The sequence below is a fragment of the Podarcis erhardii genome (genome assembly GCF_964252035.2).
Source record: "Podarcis erhardii genome assembly, chromosome: 14".
Taxonomy (NCBI): Eukaryota; Metazoa; Chordata; class Lepidosauria; order Squamata; family Lacertidae; genus Podarcis; species Podarcis erhardii.
The window spans coordinates 7,628,949-7,645,017 of record NC_138503.1 but is presented as its reverse complement, the minus strand read 5'-3'; the positions used below and the strand labels follow the sequence as shown (position 1 = coordinate 7,645,017).

Here is a 16,069-nt window from a genome sequence, read left to right as displayed (position 1 = left end):
TCGTTCCTGCAGCAGACCCTTTCTCCTCTGTCTCTAGATTATGGATTTGCATCGCCACCCACAGGAATTGCAGATACCACCTTTGTGGGCATCCTCATCTCTCGGGGCGCAGGAGCCAGCATCTCCTTCATGTACTCATTTATCCTGCTCACCATGTGTCGAAACCTCATCACTTTTCTGCGGGAGACCTTTTTCAATCGCTACATCCCTTTTGATTCTGCCGTGGACTTCCACCGCTGGATTGCAACTGGAGCCCTGATCTTTTCAGGTAGATTCTGAGAGGCCCTGCACACTTGCTCAAATGCCTATGCACATCTTGCTTGGGTCGGCGAGGCACCTTGTAAAATAAAATTTCCAGGGAAAATAAATCATAACGATTAAATAATGATACGAGGAAAATGCGTACCTACAGGACTGCCTCTCCCAGTATGCCCCACGGAAGACCTTAAGGTCCGTAAATAGCAACACCCTAGAGGTCCCGGGCCCTAAGGAAGTCAGATTAGCATCAACCAGAGCCAGGCCTTTTCAACACAGAAAAAAGCCAGGGAAGTCCCCAAATAGGAGTTCCATCACAGAAGGAGAAAGGAAAATGAAGAGGGGGAGGGGATCAAGTTGATTCCAAGCCAAAGGCCTGATGGAACGCTCTGTCCCATGAGACCAGGGCCTTCGGGATCTGATTTCTTTCCGCAGGGCGTGTAAGACAGAGCTATTCCGCCTGGCCTTTGGCTTGGAATCAACTTGATCCCCTCCCCCTCTTCCTTTTTCCTTTCTCCTTCTGTGATGGAACTCCTATTTGGGGACTTCCCTGGCTTTTTTTTGACCCACGTAGGACCAGTCTGGATAGTTGGCCTTGGTGAAGACTTGACTTTTCATCCCCCAAAAGTTTTTGATTTGAGTTTCTACTGAAATGAGGCTGCATTTTAATGTTGTATTTTAATCTTGTTTTTAAATTGTATTTTAATCAATTGTTTTATACCTGGTGTTAGCCATCCTGAGCCCGGTTGTGGCTGGAGAGGGCGGGGTATAAATAAAATTTATCATCATCACCATCCACCTAAGAGCAAAATGTTGCCACGATAAAATACAATAAAAAGTGCAAGAGTTAAGATCACCATCAAATACAGGAGCTGAAGACCAGCAGCCGAAACACATAGACTGACAAACGACACCTTAAAAGACCTAAGAGAAGTCCGCTTACCTCCTTAGGTGGGTGGCTTTGCAGCCAGGCCTCAGGCCCCCACAGTGATCCAGCCAGGGGGCAGAGGCTGGCATCCTGCTTGCTGGTGCTTGGCCACACCAATGGAGCTGGGTGGGGCTGCGCTCAGGGAGCGGGTTCAGCTGGGCGGCTCCACGGGAAATTTAACGCACAGCACAGCAGGGAATTGCCCTCTCTTGCCCCTCGCCGGATCACTGTGGGTCATGGGGCCTTGGCGCGCAACGGAAAAGTATTTGCTGAGTACCAATAGGAGAGCGATGTAGGTGCCAAGTGAGGAACCTGGGAAGCTGCTTTATAGTACAGTGGTGCCCCGCAAGACGAACGCCTCGCAAGACGGAAAACCCGCTAGACGAAAGGGTTTTCCGTTTTGGAGGCGCTTCACAAAACGAATTTCCCTATGGGCTTGCTTCGCAAGACGAAAATGTCTTGCGAGTTTTTCCGACTTTTTTTCCTTTCCCCCTCCCTTTTTCTAAGCCGCTTATCAGCTGATCCGATAAGCCGCTAAAAGCCGCTAAGCCGCTAATAGTGCTAATCCGCTAAGCCATCAATGGGCTTGCTTCACAAGATGAAAAAACCGCTAGACGAAGAGACTCGCAGAATGGATTAATTTCGTCTTGCGAGGCACCACTGTAAGTCAGTGTTGTCTACTCTGGCTGGCAGCAGCTATCTCATGATCAATGCTGTTTTGTAACAACAAAACAAATGCTTTCAAAGTGGGACTTTCCCCACATTTCATTTCTACTACAACCCCTTCCACCTGCCAGAAAAGCCACTTCTGAGGGTTGCGGGTTCCAAACGGCATGCAGTTTATGTAGGGATGGGTAAATTTGTTAATTTCCGTTTCTTAAGTTTCTCATTTTTCCCGTCTAAAATTCAGTTTTTCACATTTCCACGGTCATCTGCAATCTCAATTTTTTAACCCCCCCCCCCTGAAAATTCTTCATTTAGCTCTTCATTTATTTCTCCTAATGAACACATCTTGCCTGCAGTTTTGATCAATGCACACATTTTTGCAAGGAACTTGTATTAATAGAATGCATTTTATGTTATTTTCACAGTTATCTTTTATGCATGTTTCCCCCTAATATATTCATTTAATTCATAGACATTGTTTGGAGGGAAAACTGCACAATGAAAGTCAGAGAAGTGCAACTTTCAAAGAGTTAGCTGTGTTTCAGTTCAAGGACTGTGAATTTGCTTTAAGAAAAAAAGAATGCAAACAGCCTGGAACACATTTGAAATTGCTTTTATAGCTGTTGCTGTGGATGCATTCTCTCACTACTTTTGCCCCCTGCAGTTCTACATACTCTGGGCCATATTGTGAATGTCTACATCTTCTCAGTCACCCCTCTCAGCGTCCTGTCCTGCCTCTTCTCCAACACCTTTACAAACGATGGGTAAGTTGGGAGTGCCTTCTCCCACTTCGTACATACTGTATTTTTCGCTCTATAAGATGCACCCAACCATAATACACACCGAGCTTTTAGAAGAGGAAAACAAGAAACAAGAAAGCAATGCAAAGCCTCTTGAGCGAAGAGGCAGGAGCGCTCCCGCTGTGCTCAAGAGGCTTTGCGTGGCTAGCCCTGAAGCCAGGAGAGCAAGAGGAATCACTGCGCACCGATCCCTCTTGCTCTTCTGGCTTCAGCGATAGCTGCGCAGCCTGCATTTGCTCCATAAGACGCACACACATTTCCTCTTACTTTTTAGGAGGGGAAAAGTGCGTCTTATAGAGCGAAAAATACGGTAATAACTAAAGAACACAAAGGAGAGCTGGGCAACCCAGATGGCTGGAGAAAGAACAGAAGCCATGATCTTTAAGCATTTTGTGCAGTTAGAGCTTTTTCTTACCACTGTTTTAGCATGGGAAGCCCAATACTACTTTGGTAGATTTTTAAATATTGAACCAGTCTTGTGAATACTCCAAAGGTCCTGTCTAGGCAACATTCTAAACCATGGGTAGGCAAACTAAGGCCCGGGGGCTGGATCCAGCCCAATCACCTTCTAAATGCAGCCCTTGGACGGGCTGGGAATCAGCGTGTTTTTTACATTAGTTGAATGTGTGCTTTTATTTAAAATGCATCTCTGGGTTATTTGTGGGGCATAGGAATTTATTCATCCCCCCCCCCCAAAAAAAAAATATAGTCCGGCCCCCAACAAGGTCTGAGGGACAGTGGACTGGCCCCCTGCTGAAAAAAGTTTGCTGGCCCCTGTAACAGAGGCATTGAAACCAGCTGCATTGAATCGCAGCCTGCACATACCCTATTTTCACAAGATTGCTTCAACTTGGGCCCAAAGGAGAAGTCAAGATTCCTTGCTTTTAAATAATAGTGCAGTGGTACCTCGGGTTACATACGCTTCAAGTTACATACGCTTCAGGTTACAGACTCCGCTAACCCAGAAATAATACATCGGGTTAAGAACTTTGCTTCAGGATGAGAACAGAAATCACGCAGCAGCAACGGGAGGCCCCATTAGCTAAAGTGGTGCTTCAGGTTAAGAACAGACCTCCAGAACAAATTAAGTACATAACCAGAGGTACCACTGTAATGATGACTCATACATGACTTCTTTCAAGATCAGGGAGTGACGTTGCTATTCATCCTTTCCTCTGTATCCCCAGACTGTATCACTGCACCTTCAAAACTTTTATGTTTTTCCTCTGTATAGTAAGCAGTGACTTTGGGGGGAAACCACACAGGGCAAAGGCAAGGGTTTGCCATCTCTCCTGCAGTTCCCCTCTTTTCAATGCTATCACGTGGAGCTGCTTATTTCCAAAAACAGCAGTTAAAACAAATAAATAACACTTGGGCTGCAATCCTAATTGTCAATAGCACTTTCGTTCCAGTCTGTGTTGCTTGTGTTTATCAAGGATTTACATTGTGCCATCATTTCTTTTCTTTCCAGGTCACAGTTTCCTCGCAAATATTATTGGTGGTTTTTTGAGACTGTCCCAGGTAAGGGCAAGTGGAGGTGTGGGCTCTTGGAGGGTGGGTGGGTTGCAGCAGCAGGACCATAGCTGTCAACCGTCCCTTATTTGGCGGGAAACTCCCTTATCCCAGCACTGTGTCCCGCTGCTGTCCCTTATTGATGATGTCCCTTAAATTTCCTGGGTTTCAAAGGAAGCAGCTCCTCTCCCTCCCTCCCTGCCGGCCAGGGAGGAGGGAGGCTCCAACTGTGTTGCTTGGCTGCGTTGCTCACCCAATAAGGAGTCTAAGAACGACTGGGGGTGGAGCTTGCATGCCTTGTGCCAATCAAATCGGCTGCAGTGGTTTTCCTTGCTGCATCCCCTTTGCCGGGTTGCTGCGCTGTGGGAACCACCGCTTGAGGCTTCGTTTGGCTGCTGGCTGGGCTTTCTGCCTTTGGCTCAGAGGGGCTCAGAAGATGAACATTCCTGTGCCTGGAAAATCTCTTATTTTGGCTACTGATCCCTTATTTTTGAGGCTGCTAGTCCCTTATTTTCAAATCTGTAAGTTGACAGCTATGAGCAGGACCACACATGGCGGCTGTCTATTTTAATACGTGTTCCTCTTTTTTTCCTTTCTCTCTCAGGCATGACTGGGGTGCTGCTTCTGGTTGTCCTCGCCATTATGTATGTCTTTGCAACTCACTATTTCCGGCGAATCAGCTTCCAGGGGTTCTGGATCACTCACCATCTCTACGTGCTTCTCTATATCCTGGTAATTCACTCTGGAGCCTAGTGCCATTGTAACAAAAGGCACACCCACACACCATCCATTTAAAGCACGCACAAAGCTGCAGTTCCCAGCACCCTTAATAAACTACAGTTTCCAGGATTCTTGGGAGGAAACCGTGTGCTTTAAATGCATCGTGTGGATGTGACCAAATGTAAACAATACACAATGTGTCAGGATTTGGGGGAGATTGGCATTTGCAGTTTCTGCAATGAGGAAGCCCACATTCTCCATCCTGCTGTGCTGGATGGATCAATGTTCTGGCTCAGCATTAGGCAGGTTTGGATGTTCATGGAGGCTTCTGGGTAGGAATATATAGCTCTTTGCTTGTGCAAGATCCTTTGGTGCTCTGCCTGCCCACTTGAGCACAGTCGTGGAAGAAGAGTTTTTTCTTTTCTTCTCAATGCAAAATAACTGAAGTGTTGGGTTACGATGTGTCCTCCAGGTTATCATCCACGGCAGCTATGCTCTGATCCAGCAGCCCCGCTTCCACATTTATTTTATTGTTCCAGCCCTTATCTATGGGGCAGACAAACTCATCAGCCTCAGCAGGAAGAAGGTGGAAATTGCTGTTGTGAAGGCTGAACTTCTCCCATCAGGTACAACTTAGAAGTCTTCTGGTGCTGGTCCTCTCTCTGTTTAAAATACGGAGGGAGGAACTCCCTGTCCTTGATCTATCACTAGTAACATCTAAGACAAGTGAGGAACAATTTCCAGCCCAGGGACCACATTCTGGGCAACCTTGCAAGAGTCACAGGCCAGTGGTGGGTGGGGACAAATGCAGAAGTGGGTGGAGCAAGGAATGTAAAGTAGGGTGTGTTCTTCCACAGACCACTCACAGCCCTTCATCTGGACAAGCAATAATAATAACAACAACAACAACAATAATAATAATAATAATAATAATAATAATATTTTATTTATACCCCGCCCATTTGGCTGGGCTTCCCCAGACACTTTGGGCGGCTTCCAACAAAATATTAAAATACAGTAATGCATCAAAATTAAAAGCTTCCCTAAACAGTGCTGCCTTCAGATGTCTTCTAAAAGTCTGGTAGTTGTTCTCTTTGACATCTGGTGGGAGGGCATTTCACAGGGTGGGTGCCACTACCAATAAGGCTCTCTGCCTGGTTACCTGTAACTAGGCTTCTCGCAGGGAGGGAACCACCAGAAGGCCCTCGGAGCTGGGCCTCAGTGTCCGGGCAGAATGTTGAGGGTGGAGATGCTCCTTCAGATGTACAGGACCGAGGCGGTTAAGGGCTTTAAAGGTCAGCACCAACACTTTGAATTGTGCTCGGAAACGTACTGGGAAGCCCTGTCAGAGTTCACAGACACATTCCAGCCAGGCAGAAACACTCCTGATTTGAAGCAGGGCCAATGAGGGGGTGTGGCCTGGAGAGGGGCATGGCCTGGCGGAACTTCTGAGGGCTAAAGAGCTGCATTTGGCCATGGCACCTGAGGTTCTTCACCCCTGATCTAAGATGACACTACCCTCCATCTCTGGTGCTAGGCTGCCATATTTGTCAGTGGCAGGAGCTGTTCTTCAAGGCAGCAGGGCTATCTTGAAGAGAGCTTTCTCAGGGGAGGGCAGGGAGGAAGGAAATGCTCCTTCTGGGCAGGAACAACTTTGACAACAGGAGCAGCTTAGGGCTCTTACTGGGCCCAGACAGGGGCAGCTCAGCCTGCTTAGCTGGGATTTGAGTGGACGGTATTGGGACTGGATATCTTTAGCTGAGATTCCAGATGACTAGATGACCCTTGGAGTCGGTCCAGTTCTATGATTCGTGCCTTAATGGCAAACATGCTCAGGCCTCTCCTTTTTCTTGACTCAGGAGTCACTCGCCTCCAGTTCCAGAGGCCCCAGGACTTTGACTACAGGTCTGGGCAATGGGTGCGGATTGCCTGCTTATCTCTGGGGACCACTGAGTACCACCCCTTCACGTTGACCTCTGCCCCCCATGAGGACACATTGAGCCTGCACATTCGAGCAGCTGGGCCTTGGACAACTCGGCTGCGGGAGCTTTACTCCCCAGAAAGCGTAGCAGAAATTGGCAAATATCCCAAGGTAAGGCTATAACGTCTCGTTCTCTCCACCTCACCCACCCTAGCATAGATTTAAAGAACCGTGGTACAGAAATGTCTTCAATAGTTACTTAAAAGCACTTTCTGGTTCCAACCACAGAATTGCTTCCTCTGCTACCAATTCAGAAAACTAAACAGGGAAGAGGAATCTGTGGCCCGCCAGACGTTGCTAGACTACAACTCCCATCATCCCTGACCATTGACCATCATGGCTGGGGCTGATGGGAGTTGGAGTTCAGTGACACCTGGAGAGCCACAGGTTCCCCATTCCTGGCAAAAAGCCATCCCTCCAATGCCTACCCCAAACTATTAGTTGTAGGCAGAAGTCAGCTCTTGCTAACTAGACTTAGTGGGAGTCATCCTACTCTGTCATCTGAGCAAAGGAGCAAGCCGTGCTGGCCCTCAGGCTCCCTGAGTGGGTCCCTCTTCCTCATGTCTCATGAAATGTTTATTCTGTTCCCCTCTCCTGCAACCGCTGCCTTAAGAGACCAGTCTGTACCTATGCTGTTTTTTTCTCTTGAATGCTAAGGCAGGGCAGGGCAGCAGGCAGTGACACCAGGGAGGAAAAGGAAATGATCCAGCGGGCACCCTTCTGGGGTGTGTGCTCAGCAGGGGCTCAATAGTGCCAAGCTCTGGCGCCAGCCCAGTGAAGTTTTGTTTTCATATCTCTCTCTCTCTCTCTCTCTCTCTCTCTCTCTCTCTCCAGCTCTACCTGGATGGACCTTTTGGAGAGGGGCACCAGGAATGGAACAAGTTTGAAGTGTCTGTGCTGGTGGGAGGAGGCATCGGGGTGACTCCCTTTGCTTCCATCCTCAAAGATCTCGTCTTCAAGTCATCCGTTGGGTCCAGGATCTTGTGCAAGAAGGTGAGGTTGAAGGAATGGAGAACTGGCTGGATTCTTGTCCTTGCTAGCCACTGAGTCAGTGTTAAGGGGCTTGGTGTGGTTCTCAAAGCGTAAGATGTGTCTTCCATAGCAGTTAGCAGAAGAGATGTGAACTTCACTGTGAGTCCTCTTGCACCCTTTTAAAAATATCTCTAGAGAACCTAATACAGAGCACATATGCCACCATCCTGTTCCCATGGAGGTTTTGTGGACTATATAAGTAACAGAAAATGAGCAATCATATTTCTTTCATAGTTTCCCCTGACTTTACAGTTTCTCCTTTGGAAGCCTTAAACCAACCTCCCCCAAGCTGGTGCCGACCAGATATTGTAGGACCCCATTTCCCAGTAGCTCCAACCAGCATGACCAATGGTCAGAGATGATGGGAGTTGTAGTCCAGCAACATCTGGAGGACACCACATTTGCTACTCCAGCCATAGAAGCTTCAGCATGCTTTCGCCTAACACGGGGATGCCTAATATTCCCATGATGAAGAACTTGTGGTATATAATCACTTGGAATTAGACCTTGAAAATTGCAGGAGTTGCAACTCTACTAAGCTTAGCTTGGTATGCACAAGCAATCACTGGGCTTGGATGAGAAGACCCAAAAGGATCACAGCAAGTGATGGTGAAATGATAATGGACGCGGAGGTCAAAGCATGAAGTTGTGACATGGGCCAGTGTGGTTTCCTGGTGCAATTTAGAAGACCAAAGGAGGTCAAAGACAGGCCTCTAGATTCAGCCCATGGAGTTGAAAGGATGAGAGGGGTCCAGGTGAGCGGAGAGGTTTTGATGCAAGAGCTTGGAAGGAGGAGCCCATATAGCAGGCACTGTTGTAATTTTAGGGGATTTCTGATAACGGCCTTGTTCACTTTCTTGTTCCCAGATCTATTTCATTTGGGTGACGCGGACCCAGCGGCAGTTTGAGTGGATGGCTGACATCATCCGAGAGGTAGAGGAGAACGATCAGTGCGATCTGGTCTCCGTGCACATCTACATCACACAGCTGGCGGAGAAGTTTGACCTGCGCACCACCATGCTGGTGAGCCCCTACATGCAAAAACTGCAGAGCAGCCAGGCCATATGTGCAGAAAACCTGAATTGACATTGGTTCTGATTCCGCTTTAAAGAGCAGGTTTTCGCAGGGAAAGCCTGGGGCAAAATAGAAAAAAATGCTTGGACACCGAGTGTTAAAGTGGGGACATCTGCCTGGAAGGAGCAAGGCAAAAGGTTAAGTCTGGATAAGCCCTAAGTTTTTTACATATGAAGATAAAAGCAAAAGCACAACACCAGTGACCTTCCCAGTCGCTCCTGCTGTTTCTTCTGCCAGACGAGAAAAAAGGTGCTGTGCATGATTGACAAATACTAGAGCTGGTGTAGGATAGTGTATACGAGACTGGCTACAATTCAGGAAATCCCTGGTTTGAATTTCTCCTTTGGTATGAATGCTATCTCAGCCTCAGTCCCCGCATTTGCAAGAAAGGGAGCAGAATAATAATAATGCCTACCTTAAAAGGCAGTTGTAAGGCTTGCAGTTGTGTGCAAAGTGCTTTGAACATGTGGAAGTGATATACTCTACAGTGTTAAGTATTATTAATTAGTAGGACCTTCTTTTATGTATAAAATTCAATATTACTTTATTTATGTTTAATAACTTTAGACATATTACCTGAGCTGTTCTGGTTGGTTGGTCCCACCAACCCACATGCATTTTTTTTTTTAATATCATTAGTTTATGCATGAATTTATATACCAGTTTTCACTTCCACATAGTTTCCCTCCCTGAAGCAGTTCACAAGGATAATAAAATAGTGAGAAGAAAATAAATTTAAAACCCATAATTAACACTAAAAATAGCAGTGTCATCAGCCTCCGAGCATGAAGAAGTATGGAAAGGAAAGTGTGTCTAAACAAAACAGTTTTAATGATCTTTCTGAAAATGGGAAAGGAGGGGATTAAAGAAGCCTTCTGGAAGAGGGAGTTTCCAAACCTAGGTGCAGCCACCAAGAAGGCCCTGTCCTGCATTTCCACCAAGCCCACGTGAGATATTGGTGGGATTGTGCAGCAGAGTCTCCCCAAAGCTCTTAACAGGCAGGCAGAGTTGTGCCGAAGCTGGTGGTCCTTCAGATATTCTAGACACAAATCTTCCCACCTTGGATCAAATCTATGCTTCCAGGTGCTATAAGAAAGCTGCAGAGATGGTGCAGGATAGTGCACACCCCGGAAATGATCTCTTTCAGGTTCTGCCTTCTGGAAGAAGGTACAGGGTTATAAAGACTAGGACTAGACTCCTGAGAAACAGTTTCTATCCAAATGCGATTTTGGTTTTTAATGCAGTGTAAGGAGTCGCTATGGGAGTGTATTGTATTTTAAAAATGGGGTATCACAGTTTTTAGGGTGCTAACCAGGCTGGGATAGCAGGCTTGTTGGTTTTGATTGTCTTATGTAGATCCCCCCCCCAATTTCATTCTGTATGGGACAATGACAATAAAGATTATCGTATTGTATATTAAATTAAACTAGTATACCTTTAGATCTCCACATCGTGTTCCTGGCTACATGCCTGGATCTTGTTCTAACAAGACCTCCTTCTACGTTGGGGGATCTAGAATGACAAAGTGGGGATAATGGTGGCTGTGAACAGCGGGTTCCTTCCCCCGACACAAACCATACTCTGACCGTCACCGTCTTACTTTCTAGTACATCTGCGAGCGGCACTTCCAGAAGGTCCTCAACCAGAGCTTGTTCACCGGCCTGCGCTCTGTCACCCACTTTGGGCGACCGCCATTTGTCCCTTTCTTCTGCTCACTGCAAGAGGTCCACCCTGAGGTTAGTGCTGGCAATGGGCAGAGGGCTCCTGTGGGCAGTTGTGGGATTCAGTTTTGTGCATTGCATATGAACAGGCTTCACGCGACAGAGGAGATCTTATGCTAGCCAAGCGTGCTTGCTAAATGGAACACAGGAAGCGGCCGCCTCCGAGCTCAGATGTTTGCTCACTGAGATGTTTTCTCCATCATCTGCTCCCTGAGATCATTTTAAATTGAGATCCTAGGGAATGAACTGGGGACTTTTCTGCAAACAAAGCAGGCCAGCAGCCACAGAGCTATGGCCCCTTCCTGAAAGGAAGAGGAGAGCTACCACAACAAGCTTCCAAAAGAGTAATTAGCAGTGCTGCCTGTGATGTTTCATCGCTTAGCATCCCTCTGGTGCAGGGGAGAGAATTTGAACCAGCCACTGGGACAGATTCCTATCTCTCCTGCTGTTGGGACAAAAAGCAACAATGCATTTTAGACAGTTACCTGTACCAGGGACGGCTGATGATAGACAGAAAGGGGACCTATTTTTACTCCTGTTGGTTCCTTCTTGTTGGCATATAGATCACTTCCTTCCATGCTTTGACTTCTTCCTTCTTCTTCAGCCAGTCTTCCTTCCTTTGTCCTAGTGTTAGGACCATATTCCTTTAGCCTCATGACTCCAAAGTGGGTGCCTGTGAGCTTGTGCTCTGAAGTTTGCCTGAAGTTAACTTTGTTTTATTCTTTCAAGGCCCCCGTAGGGAATTCAGTTGTGCTGTTGATCCAGCCACAACTTTCTTTGCCCCTAACCTGACCTCATGTACATGGATGGAAGCAGGCAGCAATTTCCACCCTTTCCTACATTTGTCACAATCAGCATTTTCCCCCTTCCACTACACTCCAGCTTCTGCTAAAACCTGCTATTCTTCTCGCTATCCGCTATGCCTGAAACTAACTCAGGGAAACTAACTAATAAATGAAACTAATAAATGAAAAGATAACTAGACAGGTGAAATAATAACTAGACAGGTGAAATAATAAATGAAACTAATAAATGGAAAGATAACTAGACAGGTGAGAGACCACTGAACTTGTGCCAGGATTTTTTTTTAACAGCACTCTCAGCTCAGATTGACCTTTATCACATAAAAAGTATGCCATGAGTTAGTTCCTTTCCTCATTGCAGTCTCCATTTGTATGTCGTGTAAAGAAAGAAAGATCAGCTGATGCAATGGAGGTTTTACAGCATGATGATGTATGTCACACAGTAGCAATCGTCAGTTGAAAAGTCGGTCATGTGAAATCTATAAATCAGCTGCCTGCCTAGATGGCAAACATTGTGGGTCCTCCCTTATGTGTGTCTGTCCCTGATTGAGGAAGGGATTTGCTCTTAAGGCACAGAAGCAGGGCCAGGAAAACCAGGCGGCGTGTGTGTGTGTGTGTGTGTGTGTGTGTGTGTGTGTGGAGTTGCAGCCCTTACTCTGCAATTGTAGTGGACGCACATCAAGCGGGTGGTTGGGTATTTATAGAAATCTGCATTTAGCAAAGCCTTCCTCTACACATGCTTCAGAATGAGATGGTAGAAACTTGAGGTGGTAGAATAACTTTAAAAAAAAAGTCATGGAAGTAGAAAAGGAGGGATCCCTCTGGACTTTCATTTCATTCCACGTTTGTGATTATTTGTGCTCACAATGCTATTGGGACCACCACACACAATCCCATTTCCAATTTTTGCGCCTGCAGAAGTTTTGGGGCCGTCACACTGCTTCACTTCCAATCAGTGCATATCCTGTAACTTCCTGCAAAGATTCGGTAACTTTTTATACCACAAATGTTCTGGAGCGTGTCCTTTGTTATGGCCTTTCTGGACAGCAGTAATGGGATATGGTTGGGGAAGGATCGCAGGAGAAACTAAAGCAGAATAAATCACCCACTGATGCACTGTTGTTGTATCAAGAATGTGCTGCGGGATACATCCGGAATAAAACACTCGTCTGGAGAGGGGCCCTAGGGTTTAAAAATGTCCTCTCTGCCGTTCAAATGTTGGGAGAGCTGTAGCTCAGTGGTAGAGCCCATGTTTTATATGCAAAAGGAGCAAGGTTCAATCCTCCAGTACCTGCAGTTAAAACTTGAAAGGATCAGGCAACAGATGACAGGGAAAGCCATTCACACTGGCGGCTGGCCTGCAGTATGTGCAGAGAATGCCAGGCAACGTAGAGAAATAGTCCGACTTCTTATAAGGCGGCTTCCTATGATTTCTTTTGTTTTAGAACATGGGGGAGCATTTCAAACTGGCGTGCCCCACGTGTGACCTCAAATGATCCAGCTCATGTCTGCAATTTCTTCTGCTTCTCCTTCTCTTTCTCCTTCTAGAGCAGGCCTCTGCCATGGATGCATTTAGGCATCACCTGGAGCTTAGAGCCTGACCCAAGAAAGCAGAACTTGGTGCTCTCCTTTTTGCGGTTCACTTATTTTGAGACATTCATTTATTTAAAGAATGCCTATTGAGATCAAGCAGGTGCCTTCCCTGTATTCTCTTTGGCACCTGCTGAAAACATTCTTGTCTAGACAAACCTACCAAGATGCTTAGAAAGTTGATGTGAATTTTAACCTATTTTACTATTTTAACTTTTTGTATGTTTTTAACTATTGCTGTCAGATTTTATTGTTTTAGCTTTAAGTCTTTTGAATATTATTATTATTATTATTATTATTAATAATAATAATAATACAATCAAGTGGTGTATAAATTTCATGAAATAAATACATAAAATGCTCTTCTAATGAAAAATTTAAGAAGGAGCCCAAAACTGCTGGTCCCTTGGCTGTGTCTGTTTCTTTTCTCTCCTCTCTTCTGCTACTGCCCAATGTGTTGGGTATTGCCTGGTGACCAAGTTCTTTTGGTTTGTTGTTTCCAGGTGAGGAAGATTGGTGTGTTCAGCTGTGGCCCTCCAGGCATGACCAAGAATGTGGAGAAAGCATGTCAGAAGATCAACAAGCGCGATCAAACCTATTTTGTCCATCACTATGAGAACTTTTAGCCCTTTAGGAGACTCTGCTGGGCTTCCGGGGGGTGAATGCCCATCTCCCCAACCAGCTGTCTTCTTCCCAGTGTGCGTTGTTGGACAGTGGTTTACATTGGATTCTTACTTTTAGCACCATAAGGACAGCTGTACTTTTTATCCCTGCGTAGAATTTTAATGCCTCTGATGCCTGAGAAGTTACTGCTGCATGGACTGGAAACATAGCTCTTGTTTGTGTGTAGATGGAAAGTGATGTGACATCCTATTCATGGAGCATTAGTGCAATGGTAAATCAGTGTGAAATTGGTTTAAGGGTCGAATTTATCTTAATGCTGCCAACGTTTTTAAGTGTACATAATTCCCCCCCGTATATTCAATAAACATTTTCTAATCTTCTCTAAATGTATGTTCTTCTTGTTCTGTTATTCTATATGTTAAGTCTGCAAGCTGCACATAATTCCATCATCTTAAGTTGCCATTCTTTAGTTGGGACCTTGTTTGTTTTCCATTTTGGGGGCTAACAAAACACGGGCCGCAGCAGTGGCATCCATAAATAACCTTTTATGATGGATGGAATCATGGAATACTGAATGGTTTAGTTTATGTAAAATATGCATGGATTTATGATATGCAAAATGAACCATGGAAAGAGAAGAAGGGAAGTCATTGATATTTTAAGAATGTTTAAATGAATATTCAAAATTGTAAAACAGAAAATCATATATATATATATATATATATATATGCAGGTTTTGGTGTCCTCGGGTGTCTTCCCGTGTAAAAGTTGGGGTGTCTAGGCGACGTTTCGACGAGGTCTCACTCGTCATCTTCAGGCTGGTGCTTTCGGCTTCTTGTTACTGGAACAGAGCAGGATCTCAGTGTTTGAGTTCCTATAAATACTGTAGAGGGGGTGTGGTGTATAGCCTCCAATGTTCTGGGCAGAGAGGAAGTTCCCAGGCTAGTGTGCCTTTTCTTCTTTTGTTCCTTAATTACTTGAGAGATATCTTGAGTGATTTCTTGAGTGATATCCTGAGTACCACTTAGGTGGGTCATTAGGTGTGGATTAGTTGTTAAAGTCTTTGTGTCTTGACCTCTTGAACTTTGTGAAGAGTTTTCCTGAGAAGATGGCTGTACTGTACTTAGTTGTGCTCTGGCTTGGCTTCGTGTATAGGGGCGAGCTGTGGTTTTGTGGCTTGTGTCAGCCAGATCTGTGTAGGGATTGCAGGGTGGTGCAGCATCCGGAGGTGCCACCATGGATTGGCTACTGGATGGTGTCTGTAATTCATCTGTGGAGAGGGTCTGGGTTTGGGTCTGGTGTGGTTGATTGGTGTTGGCGTTCTGTGTGCCTCTGGATCTGGTGTCAGTTTTTGTGGGGAGGGCTAATTTCCAGATGTCTGGCAAGCGGGATGTGTCGTCACGCTTGTTCATGTTGTGAGGGTGTTTCTCTATCTCGATGGCTTCCATGATTATTCTCTTGTGGTGATGTTCCGTGTTAAAGAGCAATTTGGAATCTGCAAATAGCCGAAAGCACCAGCCTGAAGATGACGAGTGAGACCTCGTCGAAACGTCGCCTAGACACCCCAACTTTTACACGGGAAGACACCCGAGGACACCAAAACCTGCATTCCTGTACCCGTGAAAATCTACGAAAGCATATATATATATATATATATATATATATATATATATATATATATATAAAATTTAATAAAAATTACACACACACACACACACAGAGAGAGAGAGAGAGAGAGAGAGAGAGAGAGAGAGGTTTAAGGGTCTAGGCTTTCTGCAAAGAACCCTAGATATTGTAACTTTGTCAGGGTGTTAGATGACACATTTAGGAAAACTCTTCACAGGGATGGGGAATCTGCGTTGTTGTTGGACTCCAACTCCTATCAGCCCCAACCACCATTCCCTTCGTACAACTACAGTTCCTAAGGTGAGAACTGAAATGGTTACGTAGCTTTGACCAGCTTAGGTGTCTGAGCATCACCTAACTTCTTTGTTATGGCTTGTGTTTGTTTGCCTTTGTCGTGTTTAGCTGATAGCTTTCACCTTTAGAAGGAGACTTATGGTGGATAACTCAGTCAATAACTACTACAGAAACAGTTTAGCTCTGAGGACCAGATGCTGGAGTCAAACAGCCAGTGATGTAGTAGAGTAGGAACTTGGGGGAACACAACTTTGCTACAGTTCTTTTTTCTTTTTTCTTTCTGCAGAAAGTTCAACGTTATGATCAGGAATACAGTGGTACCTTGGTTTACAACCATAATCCATTCCGGAGATCCGGTTGTAAACCAAAACAGGTTGTAACCCAAGGTGCGCTTTCACCAATGGGGCCTCCCAAAAAGGGGGGGCTTGTAATCCCCCCAAAAT

At 45.6% G+C, this 16,069-nt stretch overlaps 1 protein-coding gene across 3 annotated transcripts in view; it reads left to right on the top strand.

Annotated features, from left to right (window-relative positions):
• Window positions 1-14,096, top strand: part of DUOX2 (dual oxidase 2) — a 54,223-nt gene extending 40,127 nt beyond the window's left edge. For all 3 annotated transcript variants that reach the window (XM_081838678.1, XM_081838679.1, XM_081838680.1), the window contains 10 exons: window positions 38-268; window positions 2,514-2,613; window positions 4,121-4,170; window positions 4,766-4,893; window positions 5,354-5,507; window positions 6,741-6,973; window positions 7,697-7,855; window positions 8,762-8,917; window positions 10,576-10,704; window positions 13,586-14,096. In XM_081838678.1, the coding sequence (XP_081694804.1) occupies window positions 38-268; window positions 2,514-2,613; window positions 4,121-4,170; window positions 4,766-4,893; window positions 5,354-5,507; window positions 6,741-6,973; window positions 7,697-7,855; window positions 8,762-8,917; window positions 10,576-10,704; window positions 13,586-13,708 (1,463 nt within the window). In that variant the 3' untranslated portion in view covers window positions 13,709-14,096. The remainder of the gene's footprint in view (window positions 1-37; window positions 269-2,513; window positions 2,614-4,120; window positions 4,171-4,765; window positions 4,894-5,353; window positions 5,508-6,740; window positions 6,974-7,696; window positions 7,856-8,761; window positions 8,918-10,575; window positions 10,705-13,585) is intronic.
• The last annotated feature ends 1,973 nt before the right edge of the window (window positions 14,097-16,069 follow it).